This window comes from Mastigoproctus giganteus, chromosome 12, assembly GCF_048544385.1.
Source record: "Mastigoproctus giganteus isolate SK-2022 chromosome 12, ASM4854438v1, whole genome shotgun sequence".
Lineage (NCBI taxonomy): Eukaryota > Metazoa > Arthropoda > Arachnida > Uropygi > Thelyphonidae > Mastigoproctus > Mastigoproctus giganteus.
The window spans coordinates 62,367,008-62,388,568 of record NC_143586.1 but is presented as its reverse complement, the minus strand read 5'-3'; the positions used below and the strand labels follow the sequence as shown (position 1 = coordinate 62,388,568).

The 21,561-nt window shown below is 35.4% G+C and overlaps 1 protein-coding gene across 1 annotated transcript in view; it reads right to left on the bottom strand.

Annotated features, from left to right (window-relative positions):
• CCT4 (chaperonin containing TCP1 subunit 4) overlaps positions 1-21,561 on the bottom strand; it is a 110,906-nt gene that overhangs the window by 77,808 nt on the left and 11,537 nt on the right. Inside the window, exons 2-3 of the mRNA XM_090386891.1 lie at positions 19,788-19,840; positions 1,388-1,477 (exon numbers count right to left, since the gene is read on the bottom strand). Coding sequence (XP_090243017.1) covers positions 1,388-1,477; positions 19,788-19,840 — 143 coding nt within the window. The remainder of the gene's footprint in view (positions 1-1,387; positions 1,478-19,787; positions 19,841-21,561) is intronic.

Below are 21,561 nucleotides of genomic sequence, written 5' to 3'. Positions count from 1 at the left end.
TCACAAACGCCTACACTGTCCCAGTACTAACGTACTCCTTTAGGATCAGAGTGAACAAATACTGTTAAGATTCCATAATTTTCCCTAGCAAGGGATCAAAGTGATAAGTCTGTAGTTACTTATTTCATTCTTTCAGCCATCTTTGTGAGTAGGAGAGCTGTTGGTACCAGAGGTCTGCACAGGCCCGACTTGGCCCTAACACAAACAATGTTCGGGTACAAATAATCATAATGAATTGTTATTTCCAAATATTTCGGACTATTTCCTGCATATATATATTTTTTAAATATTTTGTTATGCATTTAAATTCTTAAAAGGTTTTTTTTTAAAAAAATATGTATTAGCTGTCTGTTTACACTTTTAATTGACCAATAAGGCACACTTTGCCAACGTCTCCAAAATTCACCAAAATTTGTACTCTTTCATGGAAATGGCCTGGTCTATTTTTGCTCAGTAAAGTAGCCTTTACCCTTAAGCAGGCATAGGTGTAATGTAAATTTACATTACACCAAGAGTATATGAGTCTTTATGTCTCATTCTGGGCAGGCATTTTTGACTGCATGGGTTTTCTGAGGTCATTCCCAAAAAGGAAAGATCTCATGAGTTAAAATCACTGATGCTTAATAATTAACATATTTTCTGCTTCTAATGCACATAAGAGTCAAATGGCACTAGGTAATCTCAAATGATATGCCATTACTCATATTATTTAAAAAGAACCCCAAGTGCTGTGCAGTAATGCATATAGGGGATCATTTTTAATTGGTCAATAAACAAGTGCTGCAGAAGTAAAGGCACAAAATTAACAAAACTGTCTGATTCTATCACAGCACATTGATTGAAACCTGGGCTATTAACATCAAAGTTTGTTTTTGTTTATAGCTTGGTTATAGTTAGTTTACATGTGTAGAATAAACCCCAGGGGCTCACATCTGGTGAGTATGGGCTTGGCACACCCAGGGTCCTGAGCTGGATATCATCATTCTTCTCTCTCATGGTGATTCCCTTCTCTCTCTCTCTCTCTCCCTCTCTCTCTCTCTCAGGGTAACTCAGGATTTTTTTTTTTTTTTTTTTTGGCTGGTGCAGCACAAGCCTCAGGCTTGCTTGTACCATATAGCTAATAATAATAATAATAATAATAATAAAAAACTTTTGAGATTAGTGCAATTTACAGCTCAGCCCAAAATTGTTCATTTTTAACTATGAATTCCAGATTTTCTTTTCAAACATTATTTAAAAATTTTCAGAATGTTGTTTCTCAACATTTGAAAATTATGGCACATCGAATGCTCTCTCTCTCTAAAATATAGGAAATAAATGTTTTAAAAGTCATCATGTGTACTACAAATGAAGGGAAATAATAGAATCATTAAATTATATACACTACCATTTTAGCTGAAGGATGTAGAACTTGCATTTGTTTTAGTATTGTAGCCCCATCATTTGTTATAGTGACATCACCATTAGCTGCTTGAATCTATAAAAAACAATAAAATAAAATACACCTGCAAGAAGAATCAACTTTTATTAAATAACATTAAACTTTTAATCCTTAAAATTTTAAACATAGTAATATTCCCCTTCACTTGTGGAGGTAAATATGCAGTTAGTGCTGAAACTTCTGGTACACTGATATAAGAGAATCAAGGACTGGTAATGAAAATATCTGGCTGGTTGTTTATCTGGCAGTATACTATACTGCCAGATAAACAACATACACTTTTTACTGCAACACACCTTAAAACTATACTGTGATCTATATTACATGCAATAAAAGTTTAGGACCAAGAAATTAGGCATTTGTGGGAAAGGGAGCTATTCCAATTAAGTCATGTAGTATACTCCACTGAATTACACTTATAACCTGTTAAACAGTTACAGATGTTTGCATTTACCATATATGTAGTTAAAAAATTAGGGAACAAACTCAAATAACAAAGTACAACAGAGCCTCATAAATCTGGAAACACTGGGACTTAACACATGCAGATTTTTGAAAGCTAATACTGTAAAGCTCTATTGGTAAAGTGCACAGACATTCAAATATTGTAAAAAATTATGCAATATTCTGACAGCAGCAAAGCAATGTTACCGCTATGCAATTACAGCAGAATGCACATTCTAAGCCTTAAGTTTACCTCTTACATTCACTCCAGGGGCTCACATCTGGTGAGTATGGACTTGGCACACCCAGGGTCCTGAGCTGGGTACCATCATTCTCTTTCTTGATGATTCCTTTCTACTTCTGACTCTCTCTCTCTCTCTCTCTCTCAGGGTAACTCAGGAATTTTTTTTTTTTTTTTTTTTTCGGTGCAGCATAAGCCTCAGACTTCCTTGCACCATGTGGCTAATAATAATAACAATAATAATGAGAGTTTACCACACTGTGGTTTGTGAGTGCCCCCTCATAGTAAATTTCATAGCAGCAGAACTAAAGAGAGAATTTCTTCATGAAATTTAAGTTTATAAAATAAGTTTCCCTATTCAGGAGACCCTAATGTAAAATAGTTAGAGTTAGCATTGTGAAAATCGGTGAGTATATCATTTAGGGTATGGGGAAGTGATTTGTAGAAGAGAAAAAAAAAAAAAAAAAAAAAAAAAAAGTTCAAATTTCCACCACCAGGGGAAAAACGGCACTGCACATATGTAAAAGTTGTCATTTACTTCAAGACATGCTGCTTACGCAACTGACGTCCTGTTAGATAAAAGCAGAAAGGTCAATGCCACCATCAATAACCATTATGGCTCTTACAAAAAAGGAATGTGCTCTTTTAGTAAAACTGTTCTACCAGAATAATAATAACGCTAATGCAGCACTATATGAATGTCAGAAACTTAAAGGTTTGCATAAAGGACCTTTGATATCAGCGGGGCTTCGAAAACTAATAAAGAAATTTGAAGTGACCGGGGAGTTAGGTATAATTCCAGGCAGGGGATGACACATATCAGAACGACGGTAGTGGATGAAGTGGCAGTTGCAATGGTCAGAATGCAAAAAAATTCCAGTCAGTAGTGCCAGAGGTGTGTCAAGAGACTTGAACCTTCCTTGGTCTACTGTACATATGGCGCTTAAAATAATTTTACACTGGTTCCCGTACAAGATTCATGTAGTGCAAGAACTAAAATCTTGTGATCAGCAACGACAAATAGACTTGGCTCTACGATTTCTGGCGCGTATGGAACTTAACAATACATGGGCTCGAATGATCTTGTGGTCTGATGAGGCACATTTCACTCTTTCATGGGGCTCTAAATGCACAAAACTGCCGAATATGGAGAACTTCTCGTCCATCTGCTGTGCATGAAAGACCACTACAAAGTCCATGCATTACAGCATGGTGTGGATTCACAGCAGAGTTTATAATTGGACCGTTTTTCTTTGAAAAGTCTATTCCTCAAGCCACCCCCCCCCCCCACACACACTGGTTTTACACTGGTTCCCGTACAAGATTCACGTAGTGCAAGAACTAAAATCTTGTGATCAGCAATGACAAATAGACTTGGCTCTACAATTTCTGGCGCGTATGGAACTTGACAATACATGGGCTCGAATGATCTTGTGGTCTGATGAGGCACATTTCACTCTTTAATGGAACTCTAAATGCACAAAACTGCCGAATATGGAGAACTTCTCATCCATCTGCTGTGCATGAAAGACCACTACAAAGTCCATGCATTACAGCATGGTGTGGATTCACAGCAGTTTATAATCGGACCGTTTTTCTTTGAAAAGTATATTCCTCAAGGCCCCCCCCCCGTAAGGTGTGCGGTATCTAGTGCACAGTACTGTCTCTTCTAAGAAATCACATTATTTCTGCTCTGCAAGAAATGCAATGCTTGGAGACCGTAGTGTTCATGCCTGATGGTACCTCTACCCACGGACAAGTGAAGGTTGTTTTTTTTGTTTTTTTTTAGGAGCATTAGCAACTAAGGCCATATTGCTCCAGGGATATGCGGTGGTCATTCCCTGACCTTTTGCATCCTCTGTATTTGGTGGTCACGGGCTCGAACCCCGGTCTAATCAAGAAGAGTGTGCTACGCACTGCCGCTCCTGCCCACCTGGCTACGGAGGCGCCGACGAGTGAAGAACTGATCCTTTCAATGTTCAGAAATGATCGCATCATTTCTAGAGACGTTCTGCAGTTCTGGCCAGCCCAATCAGCAGATCTCAATCCCTGTGATTTCTGGCTATGGAGATACCTGAACGACACAGTTTACTGTGACGGCATATAGATGCTTGTTGATTTGAAAGTAAGCATTAAACAGCATGTAGCCAACATCCCTGATAAGATGCTATACGAAACTGTGTCGCACGCAGTCCTCCATTTTCAGGATGTCATTTCTGATATTAAAATCTAATCCTAAGTTAAGTATTCCATCTCATGTTTACAGTGACAATTTCTCCCCTGGTGGTGGAAATTGGAACTAATTTTTTTTCTTCTACAAATCGCTTCCCCATACCCTGAACGACATACCCACCGATTTTCACAGTGCTATCTCTAACTGTTTTGACACTAGGGTTTCCTTAACGAGGAAACTTATTTTATAACCACCTCGTATGTACTTCCCAGAGCACACATGCGAAATGTAAATTTACATACATACCCCTGAAAGGGATAAAAAAAAATAAGAAAAATTTTGATAAAATAAAAAAAAAGCTGCCAGTCACAACTTTAAATTAACTCAGCAGGTAACCTGACAGGTCGCCCTCGAAAATGATGTTCCCACATTTAACTATTATCAATGATCAAAAATCTTAAATTTTTTATACCTACCTAAATATAATCAGACTTTTTACTGCAATAGTTTCTGAAGTGAATATTTTTTTTTAGTTCATGCAGAAATTGTGTGCAAGGACTCACCACCCTCTTTGCAACTATTTGGCTTTTTTTTTTTCTTTTTTTTTTGCCGCCTCCGTAGCCAGGTGGGCAGGAGCAGCAGTGCGTAGCACACACTTCTTGATTAGACCGGGATTCGAGCCCGTGACTACCAAATACGGAGGATGCGGAAAGGTCAGGGAATGACCACTGCATATCCTCGGAGCAATATGGCCTTAGCTGCTAATGCTCCTAAAAAAAAAACCAAATAAACAAACCAATAAAACAAGCTTCCTTTTTTGCTTGAAAGGTAGAATGACACCAGACAGGCACTGACACTTTTAAAATTTCAGGTTACTTGTTTTCTCCCACCAGTTCAATAATCATCTACAGTCTTACCCTAGTTGTTTTTGAGAGTTATTATTGTTTTCACAGAATAAATGCAATCCATCAATACATGAAAATAATGGGTTTCCATTATTCTCTCCAGATGGCTGCTATACACTTTCAAATTTCACACACCAAATTTGAAAGAAACCTGAAAATGGAAGTAACTAATACTATCAATATATATAATGTTTTTTTAAGAGAATAAAAGATTGACGTTTCTATTTTATGTCTAAAATATTTCTTTGCAATGTTCAGCAATTTTTTTTTTTTTTGTTTTTTGAAAATAAAAGGTTTACAGCATGTTATCAAATTTTTAATTTTTTATTAAAACTTAAAAAAAGACATATACAATAAGTACTGCAATCCACTAAGAAAAGATGAAATATTGGCAATATTTAAGATTTGATGATTTAAAAAACCCCAAAGCATTTCCCAAAAAATTAAAAAGAAAGTTGTGTTCTACCTGCTTGGTGACCTGCCACTTTTTTTTTTTTTTTTAAAGATTTAGAATGCAAAACTTTGGAAAGTTTTCAACAGTGGCAATACCTTATAATTATCAGTCTTGCAACTGATTGTTGCATGAATAATGGAGCTGAGAAAAGCATTTCCTATATCACATTCTATGCTTTAAAGTTTAATACAAAGCACACAAAAAAATGCCATTTTTAAAGTTTGCTTAATCTCCAATTTGATAAACATATATATATAAAAATAACTTCTTCAGGAAACTAAGCTACAGAAATGTTTCTGATGGTTGTGTACATAATGTTTGAGGAGGCACATAACTCGAGAAATAACTTCTAGATTATTAGGATTAAATCTACACAGGTGACAATTTTTATATGCCTAATTTATAAAAGTAAAGATTCTATTTTCAAACCCTTGTTTAACCTTTTATAAATATCTTAATACAGTAAGTCCTCGATTTACGTGGATTCATAGATACATGGTTGCGCTACTTCTACTTACAACATCCATTAAGTGCCACTTTAAATATAACAGATTGTGTTAGTCTGCTAATGTGAATTTATAGTGGCAGCGGCGCCTTGTTTTCACCTTAGCCACTTAAGTGTAGTTGTATCTTGTGAGCTTATACTTGTAAACAAAATAAATATAAACCCTAAATATGTCTGTGAAAAGAAAAAATGGTGAGAATAGTAATCATAGTGATAAGAAGAGGCGCATTTTAACTATGGAGGCTAAAGTCAAAATCATTAAACAACATGAAAACGATAAGAAATTTGTGGACACTGCACGCGTTTACGAAATGAATGAATCGACTGTTAGAACCATTATAAAAGATAGTTTGGATTATGCAACAGGTAAAAAGTTCTGTGCCAATGCAATCTACGATCATATCCAAAAGAAGAGGCTTTTAATAGAAGAAATGAAAAAAATTGTTGATGATTTGGATAGAAGACATGAAACAACAAGAAAAAGCCTTGAGTCTTTTTGAAGAACTAAAGTGTAAACGTGGTGTGAATGTTGCTGGTGAAACATTCATTGCAAGCCATGGATGGTTTCTAAGATTTAAGGACTATGCTAAACTACACAACATCAAGTTACAGGTGAGGCTGCTAGTGTAGACATAGTAGCAGCTATGGAGTTCCCCAAGACTGGCAGAAATCATCAAAAACGAGGATTACCTACCACAAAAGGTCTTCAATGTGGATGACTGGTTCATATTGGAAAAAATGCCAGATTGTTCATACATATCGCAAGAAGAAAAAACTATGCCAGGATTTAAAGTATCAAAGTACAGATTAACTCTTCTTTTTGGTGGAAATGCTGCTGGAGGTTGCAAAATGAAACCACTGTTAGTTCACCATAGCGAAAATCCAAGGGCCTTCAAAAATATTTCAAAGGCATCACTACCTGTTGTGTCGAAGTCCAATCGAAAAGCAGGGGGGTTTGCAAGAAATTTTTTGGGACTGGTTTCTCCATCATTTTGTGCAAGAAGTTAAAAAATATTGCCAAGAAAACAACCTACCGTTTAAGATATTACTGCTGGTTGATAATGCACCAGGTCATTCAACAACTATGTACAACTCTCATGAAAACATGTTATATTTTTGCCTGCAAATACAACTCCCCTCTTTCAACCCATGGATCAGGGTCTAATACAGACATTCAAAAAGTGACAGCTACGAACAACATTTAGACAGGCAGTAAGGGCCACTGAAGGACAGAATACCAGATCATTGAAGCAGTTCTGGAAAGAATTCAACATTTATGAAACTATTAAAAACATCAATGCTGCCTGGAGTGAAATTACAGTATCAACTATGAATGCTGTCTGGAAGAAACTCATCTCCCAGTTTGTTCAAGATGCTTCGGGAAGTGAGGAAAATGAAGATGTAATTAGAGAGCTTGTGGAAATGACCAGAACATTGGAATTAAATTTAGAGGAAATGACTTTATTGAATTGTTGCAAAGTCATAGAAAGGAATTAAGCAATGAAAGTTTAATGGAGCTTGATGATCATAAAAATGAAGACAAGGTTTCGGAGGACATACAAGAAGTTGAACCATCAAAATGATTTGATACTAAGGAAATGGCAAAATGCTTTAAAATGATCGACAAAGGACTAGCTGGCTTAAAAGCTCAGGATCCAGACACCGAACAGTTTGAAAAAGTGATTGGAGCAGTGCATGATGCAATTGCATGCTACAAACTGATTTACGAGAAAAAAAGAGCTACAGTGCAGACATCACTGGACAAGTACTTCAAGACACCATCAAAATCTCCAGAGTCTGAGAACATATTAAGCGATTAGTATAGAATGGGTATTTTCAGCTAAATTAGATATGTTTTTATATTTATATACGGGTATATACTCGATAGGATATTGAATAGTTTTATTTCCACAAAGCTTTCATAAATAGAAGTTGATTTACTTGAATTTTCATTTCGAACAAATATACAATTAAAAATAGATCGCATTTAACCACTATTCAACGTATGCGGTTTTTCAAGTTGCACAGAAATTGCTGGAACAAATTAATTGCATAAGTCGAGGGCTTACTGTACTTGTGAAATAGTTGTGAGATAGAAATCTAGCTCAGCATTTTTTTTTTTTTTTTTTAAACTTTTCCATATACAAACACTCTCGGAGCTCACTGAGACCCTGCCTGCTTTTTGGGGATATTCTTGCATATGCATCAGCAGCAATAAAATATTTTGATGGGCAGTGAAGCTGTGCATTGCTGGGACAGCATCGCTACATGGGTGTCACATTTCAGAGATGCATGATCTCACTTTAATGGAGGACAAATTTGTACCAAATTCTCTCAGAAGAAATGCTTCACTCATTTCTTTGTATAGTCCAAAGTTGTATGACATGTTTGTTTTCTCAACTGACCCAAAAGCCAATTTTTCTTTGTATGTGATTGCTTTATAGATTAGGAAGTGTTTATTATTGTAAGCTGTTTCCAATCTGAAACGGGAGAATGATAATAGGGAAAATTTCACAGTGATTGCCACCATAATAAATTGGACATCAAGAACAGTTTACAGAATTTTGTATTTTAGCATGCTACATATTTAGTTAATCCTTCTATAACTTTCAGCAGTGAGTAAGTCTGCGGCAATAAATTTTCAATGCAGGTTACTTTGTGGATTGGTTTTTCCCCCAGGGAATTTTGAAATTTTTGTAAAAATTAAAGCTTTGTACACAAATGATTTAAAGTATTAAATATTTTAAATCATTTACATATAAATATATAAAAAAAAAAGTAAAGTAAACTGCAGCCATTATCAACCCACTGCAGGATGGAAGCCTCCTCAACAATTCATGTTGAGGAGGTAAAAATGGACCATAATTTGCCATGCTGGTCCAGTGCAGGTTGGCAGATTGACCGTATTTAGCAGTCAGGGGCTTGAACCCCAGTCTACTCAAGAAGCGTGTGCTACTGCACTCGGCTACGGAGGCCATTATGTGCATAAATACTTCAAACTAATGTAAAATTATAAAAAAATCACACCAGAATTTAAAAAAAAAAAAAAACTGTAAATAAATCTGTCATTACTTTTTGGACAAAATAACATCTCTTTATGTATTACCTGATTTAGTTATCAAATTCTGGATCTGAATTCAACAGAAATTCTTCAATTTCTGCGATTGAAGTGCAAATGCTAGATCTGATGACTATGGAGGATGGACCAAGATTTCAAAATTACACTTGTCCATTGAAGCCATGGCAATAACAGACTTGTCCTGGTGGAACAAGACTTTTGCTGAGTTTCCTTCAGCATTTATCTTTGATGCTGTCATACAAATGCCTTACAAGGTCTGCATAATATGTCCCTGTGCCTGTTTGTTTGTTGTGAAGCTAATCCATTAGCAACATCCCAAATAACAAATGCTATCACCTTGCCAGCAAAAGGAATCGATGTGGCTTTCTTTGGAGGGGGAGAAGATCTGCATTTCCAGTGTTTGAACTGCTCCTTTGTCTCTGGCTGAAAGTGATGGACCTATGTCTCATCCATGGTTACAAACCTTGTAAGCAAATTTGCTGTTTGAAAAGAATGCAAATGTTTGCTTTACTTGACAACTCTTGTGCATTTTTGATCCTCTGTCAAAAACTCTGGGATCCATTTTGCGGACACCTTTTTCATAGTGAGAACCCCCGTTATTATGTAGTACACACACATTCAGATGAGGCGGCTCATACGTTGGCAATGTACTGAACTGCCTGCCATTGATCACTCATCACCAGATCATGCACATTGTCAGCAACTTCTGGAGTGATGGAGGGAGAGCCTGGAAGATGACTCACAGTGTGCGAGTCATTTCCCAGGCATTCCCTCCCTCATTTAAATTCTGTTGCCCACTTCTTAACCACAGAAAAAGGGGAATCCTCCCCCACTCCCAACTAACCTGATTTTATTAATAAGTCCTCTGTTTGTAACACCGATGACATTAAAACTCCAAAATTTCCAATATAACTGAATTAAAGCATTATTCCCAAACGTGAAAGTTTTTTTTAATGATGAAATGATTACTTGCATTAAGTTATATTATTACAGATTACTTTTATTCGTTATTCTAATAGGCAGCACAATTAACAGAAAATTTAACGTGAATAATCAAATGGCTTGGAGCTTTCTTCTTGTTCTGTTTTATTTATGACACTGATAATTAATACTGCAAAATTTCCAGGTTCAATTTAAAGCTCCCATTTTCTTTATCAACACAAAATATGTTTCATTTATTCAGAGAAAATATTTATTGTGCTTTTCATAATTCCATTGATCCTTAATATAATAATTCAATTACATATTCAAATCTATATACAACAAGTTTCTTGTTATCCAAAAAAATTTTCAAAATTAATTTCACTCAAAATAATTCACAGGTTTAATATTTAACTCTGAGGAACATAACTATCATGAATATACTAAAATTATGATTCCACTTATAGAAAAAAATGAGTGAATCAAAAAGTGTAAAATTTCAACCATGTCACTTCTGTTTAATATCAGCCAAACTGATATAATACATAAAAACATCATTGTTAAAAATAAAAAAAAATAAAAAAGAGCTAAAAATTTCATCATTACATAAATTACTCCCTTCCAACTGCTGTATGGGCTGAACTGCAAAGATTAAATAAGAACCAACTGGCATGTCTGATGAAAATACAGAATCACTTGTTCAGATTATGAACCTAAGATGGCATAAATTTGTACTTGTAAACAGGAGAGACTGCTTCTACAGGGATGGGATACACTTAAATAGAAAGGGTGCAAGAATGTTTGCTGATGCTATCAAGGTAGTGTTAGGTGGGTTGGAAAACTACTAGATTGGGGGGATACAAGGACTAATAGTTTAACAGTAGCCACTGGCAGAGGTGAAAGTGATTCTTACACTGCTTCTATTGGAATGAGCAGCAGCTTTGAAAATAAGATGCAGGATATTTCAGAGACTGCTGGGAGTCATTGGGGTACAAGTAAACACATGGGTTGTGTTAGGGTAGCTAAGAAAAAAGAACAGGTGCATGTATACTTGCGTGTACACCAATGCTAGGAGTTTGGTAAATAAATTTGATGAATTTGAGGTATTGCTCAAAGCATCAAAGGCGGATATTGTTGGGATATCAGAGACATGGTGTCACACAGATATAAGTAATGCAGAACTGGAATTTGGGGAGTACAACTTCTACAGAAAAGATAAACAGGATAGGAAGGGAGGAGGGGTTATGCTATTAGTTAAGAAACACAAAATCCAAGGAAGTGAAGCCAGTCAACATCACTGGACAGTGCAGTGTCAATTCAGTTTCGTGTGACATAAGCATTGGGAGATCAAAACTGAGAGTAGGAGTGTGCTATAGGCCTAATGAATCTGATGAGTATAATAAGAAACTGTACAGGGAAATTGAGTGGGCCAGTAAATCAGAGTCTTATAATGGGGGATTTTAATTTCCCAGATATTGACTGGAATTTGTGGGTTGGTCACTCACACACTAGCAAGGCTTTTGTGGATTTATTGGATGATTGTTTTCTAAATCAGCATATTCGGGAGGCAACTAGAGGGCCCAATACTCTTGATTTGATTATCAGTAGTGATTCTTCATGCATTAAGAATCTGCAGAAACAGGAACCACTAGGTGGCAGTGATCACAGTGTGCTGAAGTGGGATTTACTCAAGGAGGTAACTACCATCAGGGGTAAAGGTGAGTATAATAAGAAACTGTACAGGGAAATAGTGGGCCAGAGTGGGAAATAGAAGGGTTATTGCTTTTGTAAAGGTGACTACGATAGTCTGAGACAGTATTTAAATTCTATACAGTAGGACCAACTGATGATGATGATGTTACCAACAGCAAACTCAAAATGGGAAGCATTCAAAGAACTTATCTTGGAAGCTACTAGCTTTACATACCAACTAAGAAATATTGTTCAAGGTTCAGGCATAAATGGATGTCAGATGAACTAATGAGACATATGGCAGAGAAGAAAAATGCATGGGATACATGATAGATATAAGTTGACCTGTAACCAAGTTACAAAGGAGGTTAGGCAGGCGAAGGCAGATTACGAGAAATCTTTGGCAAGGGATGCAAAGAAAAACAGCAAAGACTTCTTTACTTATGTAAACTCTAGAAGGAAGGGGATGAATCAGATTGGTCTACTTGATATCGATGGTTCAACTGTTCATGATCCTGCTCAGGTAGCTAACAAACTAAATCAATATTTTGCATCTAGATTACACATGAGGAGTTGAGTTATTCAGGAAGGGGAATGCCATTGATGAAGTAAATACTGGCAGTGAGCTAGATGATCTTGTAATAATTGAGAGTAAAGTGGAGGAGAAATTGTTGAAGATAAATACAAGAAAGGCACCTGGGGTGCATGGTATCTATCCAGTTATATTAAAGGAGGCAGCAAAGGAAATAAGCGAACCCTTAGCCATAATTATGAGAGTTTCTTTGGACTCAGGGGAGGTACCCACAGACTGGAGATGTGCAAATGTAACCCCAATTCACAAAGGAGGATCAAAGGCTGACACAAGTAATTATAGACCTGTGAGTTTAACTTCTGTTCCAGGAAAATTAATGGAAGCACTGGTTAAAGAAGCAATGCAGGATCATCTTGACAAGACTTCAGTTATAGCTCAGACACAGCATGGTTTTGTTAAGGGAAGGTCTTGCCTGACCAATTTGATTGGATACTATGATGTAGTCACAAAAGAATTGGATGCAGGAAATAACTTTGATATTATATATTTGGATCTTAGAAAGGCTTTTGATACTGTTGCACATGGAAGACTGCTGCACAAATTGGAGCAGTGTGGCATTGGTGGCAAATTGTTGCTATGGATAAAGGGATGGTTGAGTGGCAGAAGACAGAGAGTGGTAATTAATGGACACTGCTCATCGTGGACTAATGTTATTAGTGGATTCCCTCAGGGTTCAGTGTTGGGTCCATTGTTGTTTTCTGTATTTATAAATAATATTGATGATGGTATATCAAGCTTAATGTCCAAGTTTGCAGACGATACAAAGGTTGGCAGGGTTGTTAAGGATGCTACTGATGTTATGCTGCTGCAACAGGATCTGGAAAGGTTGAGCAGATGGGCTGAGAGGTGGCAAATGAAGTTTAAAATTGACAAATGTAAAGTACTACATATGGGAAACAGCAACCCCAGAGCAATGTATCAACTCTGGTACTACACTGACAGTGGTAGAGAATGAAAAGGATCTGGGGGTAATGGTGCAGGCAGATATGAAGTTCTCTGACCAGTGCAGACGGGCTGCAAGAGTAGCTCATGGTGTCTTATCAATGATATACAGGAATTTTTCTAGCAGGGATAGGGAGGTGATTATTCCCTTGTATAAGGCCGCACCTTGAGTACTGTATACAGGTCCGGAGGCCTCATTTCAAGAAGTATGCAGAGCTGCTGGAACAAGTACAGAGAAGGGTTACAAGGTTAGTGAACGGAATGAAGGGTTGCTCTTACGAAGAAAGGCTTAAGTTTTGCAAATTACAGTGTCTGGAGACTAGGCACCGGTGAGGTGATCTGATAGAGGTGTACAAAGCCGTGAATGGTTTGAGCATGCTCAATGCTGATGGGATACTGCCTCTTGCTCAGAATAATCACCTGAGAGGGCATAAATTCAAATTGAAGAAAGACAGATGTAAGATAGATGTGCGGAAATTTGCCTTTAGCCAGCGGGTAGTTGGTTGGTGGAACAGACTTCCATCCCTTTGTTGTGGAAGTTGATAGCCTAAGTAAATTTAAGGCTCAGCTGGATAGGTATTTCGAACGAAAAGAGAGGTGAAGTGGAAGGGTTTTTTTTTTTTTTTTTTTGGCTGATGCTGCATAAGCTTGCTTTCTTGCATCATATGCCTCTACTAATGCTAATGCTAAATTCAAATTGAGGAAAGACAGCTGTAGAATAAATGTGCGGGAATTTGCCTTTAGCCAGCAGGTGGTTAATTGCTGGAACAAACTTCGATCTATCGTTGTGGAAGTTGATAGGTTAAATAAATTTAAGGAGGAACTGGACAAACATTTAAAGGGAATGGTTGTGAATATTTTTTGGCTGATGACATAAGCTCATACGCTTGCTTTCTTGCATCACATGCCACGGAAAAAAAAAAAAAAAAAAAGCCAACATCTTTCAAGTAGCAAAAGATTATCGATTATTTTCAAGCTATATAAGCACATACAGTACATAATGCATAAATAATAAATGCAAATTACTGTAATTTTCTCATTAAATTTTCCTCCTTCCCTTTTATATGCATTACGTACAGTGCATTTTATTTCAGGAGTATGCAAAACAGGAAACCCACTTACTACATAAAGCAAAAGAAAATAACATTATTCAGTTAACTATAATGCAAAAATAAAAATATATTAAAAAACACAACTGAATGGAGATTGACAATTAAGAGAAAGGTTATAATATATTCAAGAAAATATTTAGACTATTTACAATGACTTATTTATGATTTAAAATCAATTGTTTGAAAAGAAATCAACTATCTGAAATACCTTCAGTTCCAACTATTTCGGATAACAGGAACTCTACTGCACATAATCCAGTTATAATGAATATGGATTTTTCGAGCAAATTAATTCAAACCTTACTTTTATTTACCTTCATAATTTGAAGTGACTTTTATGATACCCACTTTCTTTTATAACAACGTTTAATTAATATTGAAATTATATGTATATGGGGTTGGTCTATAAGTAATGCCTCTTGATCAACAAAATTCAATTTTTTGTAACTTAGAATCATTGCTACTATAGATATTAATATGCAAAAGATATGGTAAAAATAAAAGGTTGTCTATTACAGATCTCAAGTTATGAACATCAAACTGATGTGCATTTCTGCTGTGATAGAGTTCCTTTTCAAGTCAGGAGAAAACTCGGCTGTCCAGATTTGTGAAAAATTAGGAAAGTATACCTACAAAGCACTATTAATATAAGCAATGTTCATAAATGGCTTGTACATTTTAAAGAAATCATTGACATTTGTGACCAGCCAAGGAGTGGAAGACCAAAGTCTGCACAGACTTTGGTCTTCCATTTCTTAGCTAAATTAGGGTGTTCAAAGAAAGGTGTGTTAACCATTTTAGATATATTAGATTATAGGAAATATGCTGCAAATTGGTACTCAAAACTTTTGGTACTGATTTGCAACATCGGTTTTACCTCATCCTGCACTTGCCAGACTTGGCTGTCTGAATTTTTTTTCTGTTTGGACATATGAAAAGATATCTTTGTGAAAAATACTTTTTCCGTGTTGAGGAGCTGAAAAAGACAGCGACAGGCAGGGTCCATCCTTTTACCTTAGTGCATATGAGTTGGAAAAATTGTAATTGATAAACAAGGTGGATATGCAGAATAATGTAAATATGCTTCCCAGTGTTTTTAATAAATTATATAAATTAACTTTATATCTGTTGTCTTTGTATTTTTATGGCCAAAGAGAGGCATTACTTATAGACTGACTCGTATATTATATTCAAAATTTCCAAGTTGCATAGCATTCATCAAGCTATAGTACTAACCTGCACTTATTACTTGTTAACACTTATTAAAAAGAAATGTATAAATTATTAATGATGTTTTTCTTTATAATGGACATTTTTGGAATTGCACGGCATTTAAATCCTACACAAATGTAGGAGGTCTAATTTTATGCATACTATTTTTTCTATAGCAAGAAAACTGCTTTCAATTAAATAAAAACAATGTAACAGGCAACATACACAAATAACAGGCAAACAACAAACAATAATAAGATACCTACTAATTTCTGTTAGAAATTTAGTTTATACTTAATTATATAGTATGAACCAGAGCTGTAAAGCTCAATACATTCTACGTTGATATCAATATTTGTAAAATAATAAGAGGAGTTCACCTCAATGTAGTACGGAGAATACTTCCGTATGATACTCTCCAGAAATTAAAACAAAAAACTTACATTAGAGTAACAAATAATTTAAAATTTTAAAAATCAATTTAACACAATAAAACTCAATTTAACACAATTAACAAAAAAATTGCAAAACGATTTTCCTTCCTGAAGCTGACAATGCTTTTCGACAGTATGTCGTGATCACAGGAATGAAAATTACCAAATAGGGGTGAGTATGAAACTTAAATAGGGATTATTTGTCTTCACGTGTAAAAGCCCACGAATTGGAGATGAGATAAGGCCGACGAACATTAACAGAATTTCCATGTAATTTAATTTCTGTTTCTGCAATTAATATTCGCGCATAATTACATTGGACACTAAGTATTTTGGCCTCGTTAAATAAAAAAGTATGTTTTTCGTTAACGGTGTGAAAGGCTAATTCTGACGCTGCTGAACGAGAAGCACGAACTGAGGTCACATGTTGATCAGCACGAATATTCAAAGGAAAACACGTCGAATCCTGATAAGACGTCGCAATCACTGCAAGAAATGTTGTATACCAGGTCATTAATTTGTGCTGCGGACGAGGAAAGGACTGAGCAATTGTTCAGTATAGTGTGTAATTTCCGTACTGGTCTGGCTATAATTTTAAATTCGGTTTCTTTAAAGAATCTGTTAAGCTGTTTGTGCCACTTATGGGACAGAAATAAAGTATTTTTTGATATTACTATTGTTGGTTGGTGTAGTATTTTGTATCCTATCCTTAGCTTGTACCCTAATTCGGTTTATTGCAGCAAGGGGATAACCCCTGTTTAAGAATTTGCTGGTTAATATTTGTATTTCTGAGTCCAGAGCAGATTCCGTTGTTGAATATTTGTAGGCATTTAGAAATTGATTAAAGATAATCGATCTTTTATAGGTGAATGGGTGATAGCTGTTATAATGTAGAAGCATACCGGTGTTTGTGGGTTTTCGATAGATGTTAAATTGGATTTTATTCGAGTCCCGAGTAAGCATGAAATTTAGAAAATTTAATGACTTTGTATCCGTATCCTCCCTTTCCAATGTAAATTTGAGTCTAGAATGAATATTATTAAATGAATGTAAAATGTCTTGGATAGTACTACTATCAGTAGTAACTAGAACATCATCTAAATACCTCCCATAGTATGTGATATGGGGTCGAAAAGGCGTCAAATGTATATGCTCAATCGTTGAGAGATAGATCTCCGATATTAAGCCGCTCAGGCTCAATTCCATTGGCAAACCAAAAATTTGTTTGTACACTTTGTCTCGAAAGGTGATATTGTTGGCCTCAACTAACAGTTTAATTAAGTTAAAAATTTCCTTAATAGGAAGCTTCATATGATTAATTGGTATCGAGTTATTATTTAACATATCCCAAATAATATCTAATGTATATTCAATGTTTACATTCGTATATAATGAGGTAACATCTAGTGAGAATAAACTGTCATTGTCGCCAAGTCTACAGTCCTTAAGATTATTAAATAATGTATCGTAGTTCTTATTCCCAAATTGTATCGCCTGTCTAAATGGTTTTATAATGCTATATACATGTATGGCTAAGGATGAAAATGCTGAGTTTCTGTAGGAAACAATAGGCCAAATAGAGAATCCAGTCTTGTGTAATTTTACCTGACCGAAAAGTGCAAGAATATTGTACGTACTGGCTTTCAATTCCTTTAACTGAGCTATAGTAATGTAGTGTTTTTTTCAATACGTGGTTAACGTTTTATTGTATTGATTGACTAAATTGGTAAATAGTGCCGGGTCTACTTCTAGATAAGTGGGGGTATTTGAAACAACTGATTTTAACTTATTAATATAATCAGGTTTATCGAGTATTACTACTGTATCTCGTTTATCTGCCTTCTGTATAATAATGTCTTTATTTTCCCGAAGTTCACGTAAAGCTGAACTGGCATTAGGAAGTCGCATTTCTTTTATGTTATTCACCACTTGGTTAACTTGTTGAATAAATAAATCTTTTTGTGGAACATTATGAAGTCCAAATTCAATATCAATTACGCACTGTTTTTTAGATAGTTTTCGAGGTGGTAAATTATAATTTAATCCTTTGGATAAAAGTGAAATCTGGTCCTGCGATAGCGTATATAAGGAAAGATTTGTAACCTGTTGATATGTCGGTTCGTTGAATGCTGGGCGAGGGGGTGTTCGCGAACCAGCTGAAGTATTCTGTGGTAGCACGTTGTGTATGCGGGGGGGGGGGGGTCATCACCCAACTTGTATGCATTTGGTCGCAAGCCCGCTACAATGTGTTAGAATTCGTATGAACGTGTCTTGACTCTCCCGATAATGTTTGTAATTTGTTAAGGAGTCTGTTTTTTATATCTGAGGCCTGCTTCCCATCGCAAATCTGTGGAGGTCTTCAAAATCGTTAGGATTAGATAATTTTTTAATTTATCGCGAAGCTTCCTAACCTGGGAAAGGTATTCTTGATATTAGAATATCGAGATTTTAAGGCAAGTTTAACGATATTACGCGATGTGGCAAGTGCTAGTTGTTTTATGCCCGAAATTTTTTTAATTTAAATTGACCCTAGCAAACTTTTGAACGATGTTGTTTTGAAGGCAATATTTTAAAAATGAAATATGGTAACTTTGGGCCGAGTATCTTAGTGTTAATTTAACGTAATTTTGCACAAAGCTGTTCAAAAAATCCTCCATAATTATGTGTATCGAAAATGAATTAGATAGTATGAACCAGAGCTGTAATGCTCAGTATGTTCTACGTTGATATCAATATTTGTAAAATAATAAGAGGAGTTTACCTCAATATATTACGTAGAATACTTCCGTATGATATTCTCCAGAAATTAAAACAAAAAAATCGAAAAACTTACATTAGAGTAACAAATAATTAAAAATCAATTTACAACATTTCTTGCGGTGATTGCAACTCGTCTTATCAGGGTTCTACGCATTTTCCTCTGAATATTCGTGTTAATCAACATGCGACCTCAGTTCGTGCTTCTTGTTCGGCAGCATCAGAATTAGCCTTTCACGCTGTTAATGAGAAACATTTTTTTATTTAACGAGGCCAAAATATTTAGTGTCCAACGTAATTATACGTGACTCCACAGAAATTAAATTACAAGGAAATTCTGGAAAAAATTACACGAAAAGAAAAAAAAAAACGAATGCGCTAAATTGATTTTTAATTGTGTTAAATTGAGTTTTAATTATTTTTAAATTATTTGCTACTCTAATGTAAGTTTTTCGATTTTTTCCTTTTAATTTCTGGAGAGTATCATACGGAAGTATTCTACGTACTATACTGAGGTAAACTCCTCTTATTATTTTACAAATACTTAATTATAATAAACATAAAGCACAATACATTCTCAAAACAAAAACAAACCAGAAAAGAAACTAAAGTAATGCTAAATTTTGGAAGTGATTCCATGAAATACTGTAAGGGCATTTTATAATATGTAACTACAACTAACATCATAAAGCCAGGCCATCTCAATGTGATGTATGTTTTGAAAAAGAAAGTGGCTCTTAATTAAATAAAAAGTGTAACAGTAAAATGCAAATAATAGCATTTTCATGTTTTCATTTTGAGGCTTCTTTCATAAATGATAATAAAACAAAACAACTGACCTTAAATTAAGAGATCTAACTGATACCAGTGCAAATAGCCTTACCATTTTATCCATACCTCTTGGTCCTAAGCTAGTTCTAATAGCATCTGCAACAGCTATCAGGAGAGAAAGAAGGGGAAGGGGAATTACAACTCTTGATAATTACTAATGAACATTTTTGTAACACAAACAAAAATAAAAATTGTCAAGCTCAACTTACACCTTTTTAATAACATATTTCAATAACAACAAAGAAGCACATGCCACAGAAATGCATGTGCTTCTCTGAAATTTTATATTGTATCTCAAAGCTTTGTTCTTAACTTTTACTATACTTTTAAAAATTAGGTTTTAACTGAAAAACAAATTATAACGAATGACTTAAAATTCCTAGTTATTACCTTATCTACTCATTTTATCTCCCCAAATTTTATGTTATTGTACTTTAAACTATGCTTTTAACATTAAGGCTGTCATGTACAGCAAGTTTAGAATTTAGCTTTTAATGCTGCACATTCATCAAAATGACATTACCACACTTGAATATTATTACTGAAAGGATTTAAGAAGAAAGTGGGAACTTGAGACAAAGAATAAGTTTTTTTTAATAATGAAGCAAACTAAACTAGAATAAAACTTCAACCTTTCTGCATGCTATCAAAAAGAATGAAAAATTTTTAAAAAATTTCATTACACTAAACATATCTTGAGTATTATGAACATGATAAATGGGATGAGAGAGAGAAATGTTAAACAAGGCCATCTGAAATTACATCAATTATTAGCTTTCAGAGAGGAAGAATATGTTCAGAGTTTACTGAGTACATGGAGGATCCCCCCCCCTCTGTGTTACCAGGTAATGCTAAAGGGTAGATAACTCTTATCAATTGGTACAATACCACAACTTTGCTTATTGGAGGCCTGAAGTGGTGGAACCCATGTTTAGTCAAGAAAAGCTGTAGCAATCCCCATCTCTTCTATCATGCAGTATGATTGATGTCTTTTGAGGTTATGATGGATATAATGGTGAGATCCAATCTTCCTTACATTTCGAAGATAAAGCTCAAAAACAGTATTTGCAGGCCGGCCGCTAGATAGTCCACCAGACCTACTGGTAACTCTCTAGGAGGTTTTTGGATTAGCTAGCGTATAATCTCACCACCTCAACTCTGCCAGTTAGTGACTGGAGGGAATCCAATAGGGTGTATCGGGGGGGGGGGGGCATTTTCAAGGCCATGTTACATCAAGGAGCTGGGTATATTCTTGCCATCTGTACACCATATCCAAAATTTCATTACTTCATACATGTTCTCCCTACCTTTTCTTACTACTGAATAAACATGGATAGTCAAACTAATAGAACAAACTTATCTGCAAAAAGAACTAAACTTCCCAAACAAATATATGTGGTCTCGGTTCCAATCTCAATAATGTCCATTTCCAATTAAAGTCTGCCAAATCCCACATACTTTTTCTAACAGAATCCCAGTATTGGTTGATTCAATCACTGCTCATCTCAGTTGTCCAAATTATTCGCTGTATGATTCCTTTCACTTCAAAGGTGACACTTGTGCATATGCCTGCTGTAATATTCCTTATCAGAGACTTAGTAATTTGGAATATCATCTTTTCAATCTTCTGTGGCTTAAAATCTCTCTGCCCCATTCTGTCAAATTCATCTGTTGCCTCTATCATTTTCCCAACTCCACTAATCACTTAGAACTATTTGACTTCCTCTCATTGAAACTTTACTTTCTCCAGTCCATTTTCCTAACAGTGAGATACTTTTCCTTGCTGATTTGAATGTTCATAACTCCAGCTGGGTTCAGTTTTCTAC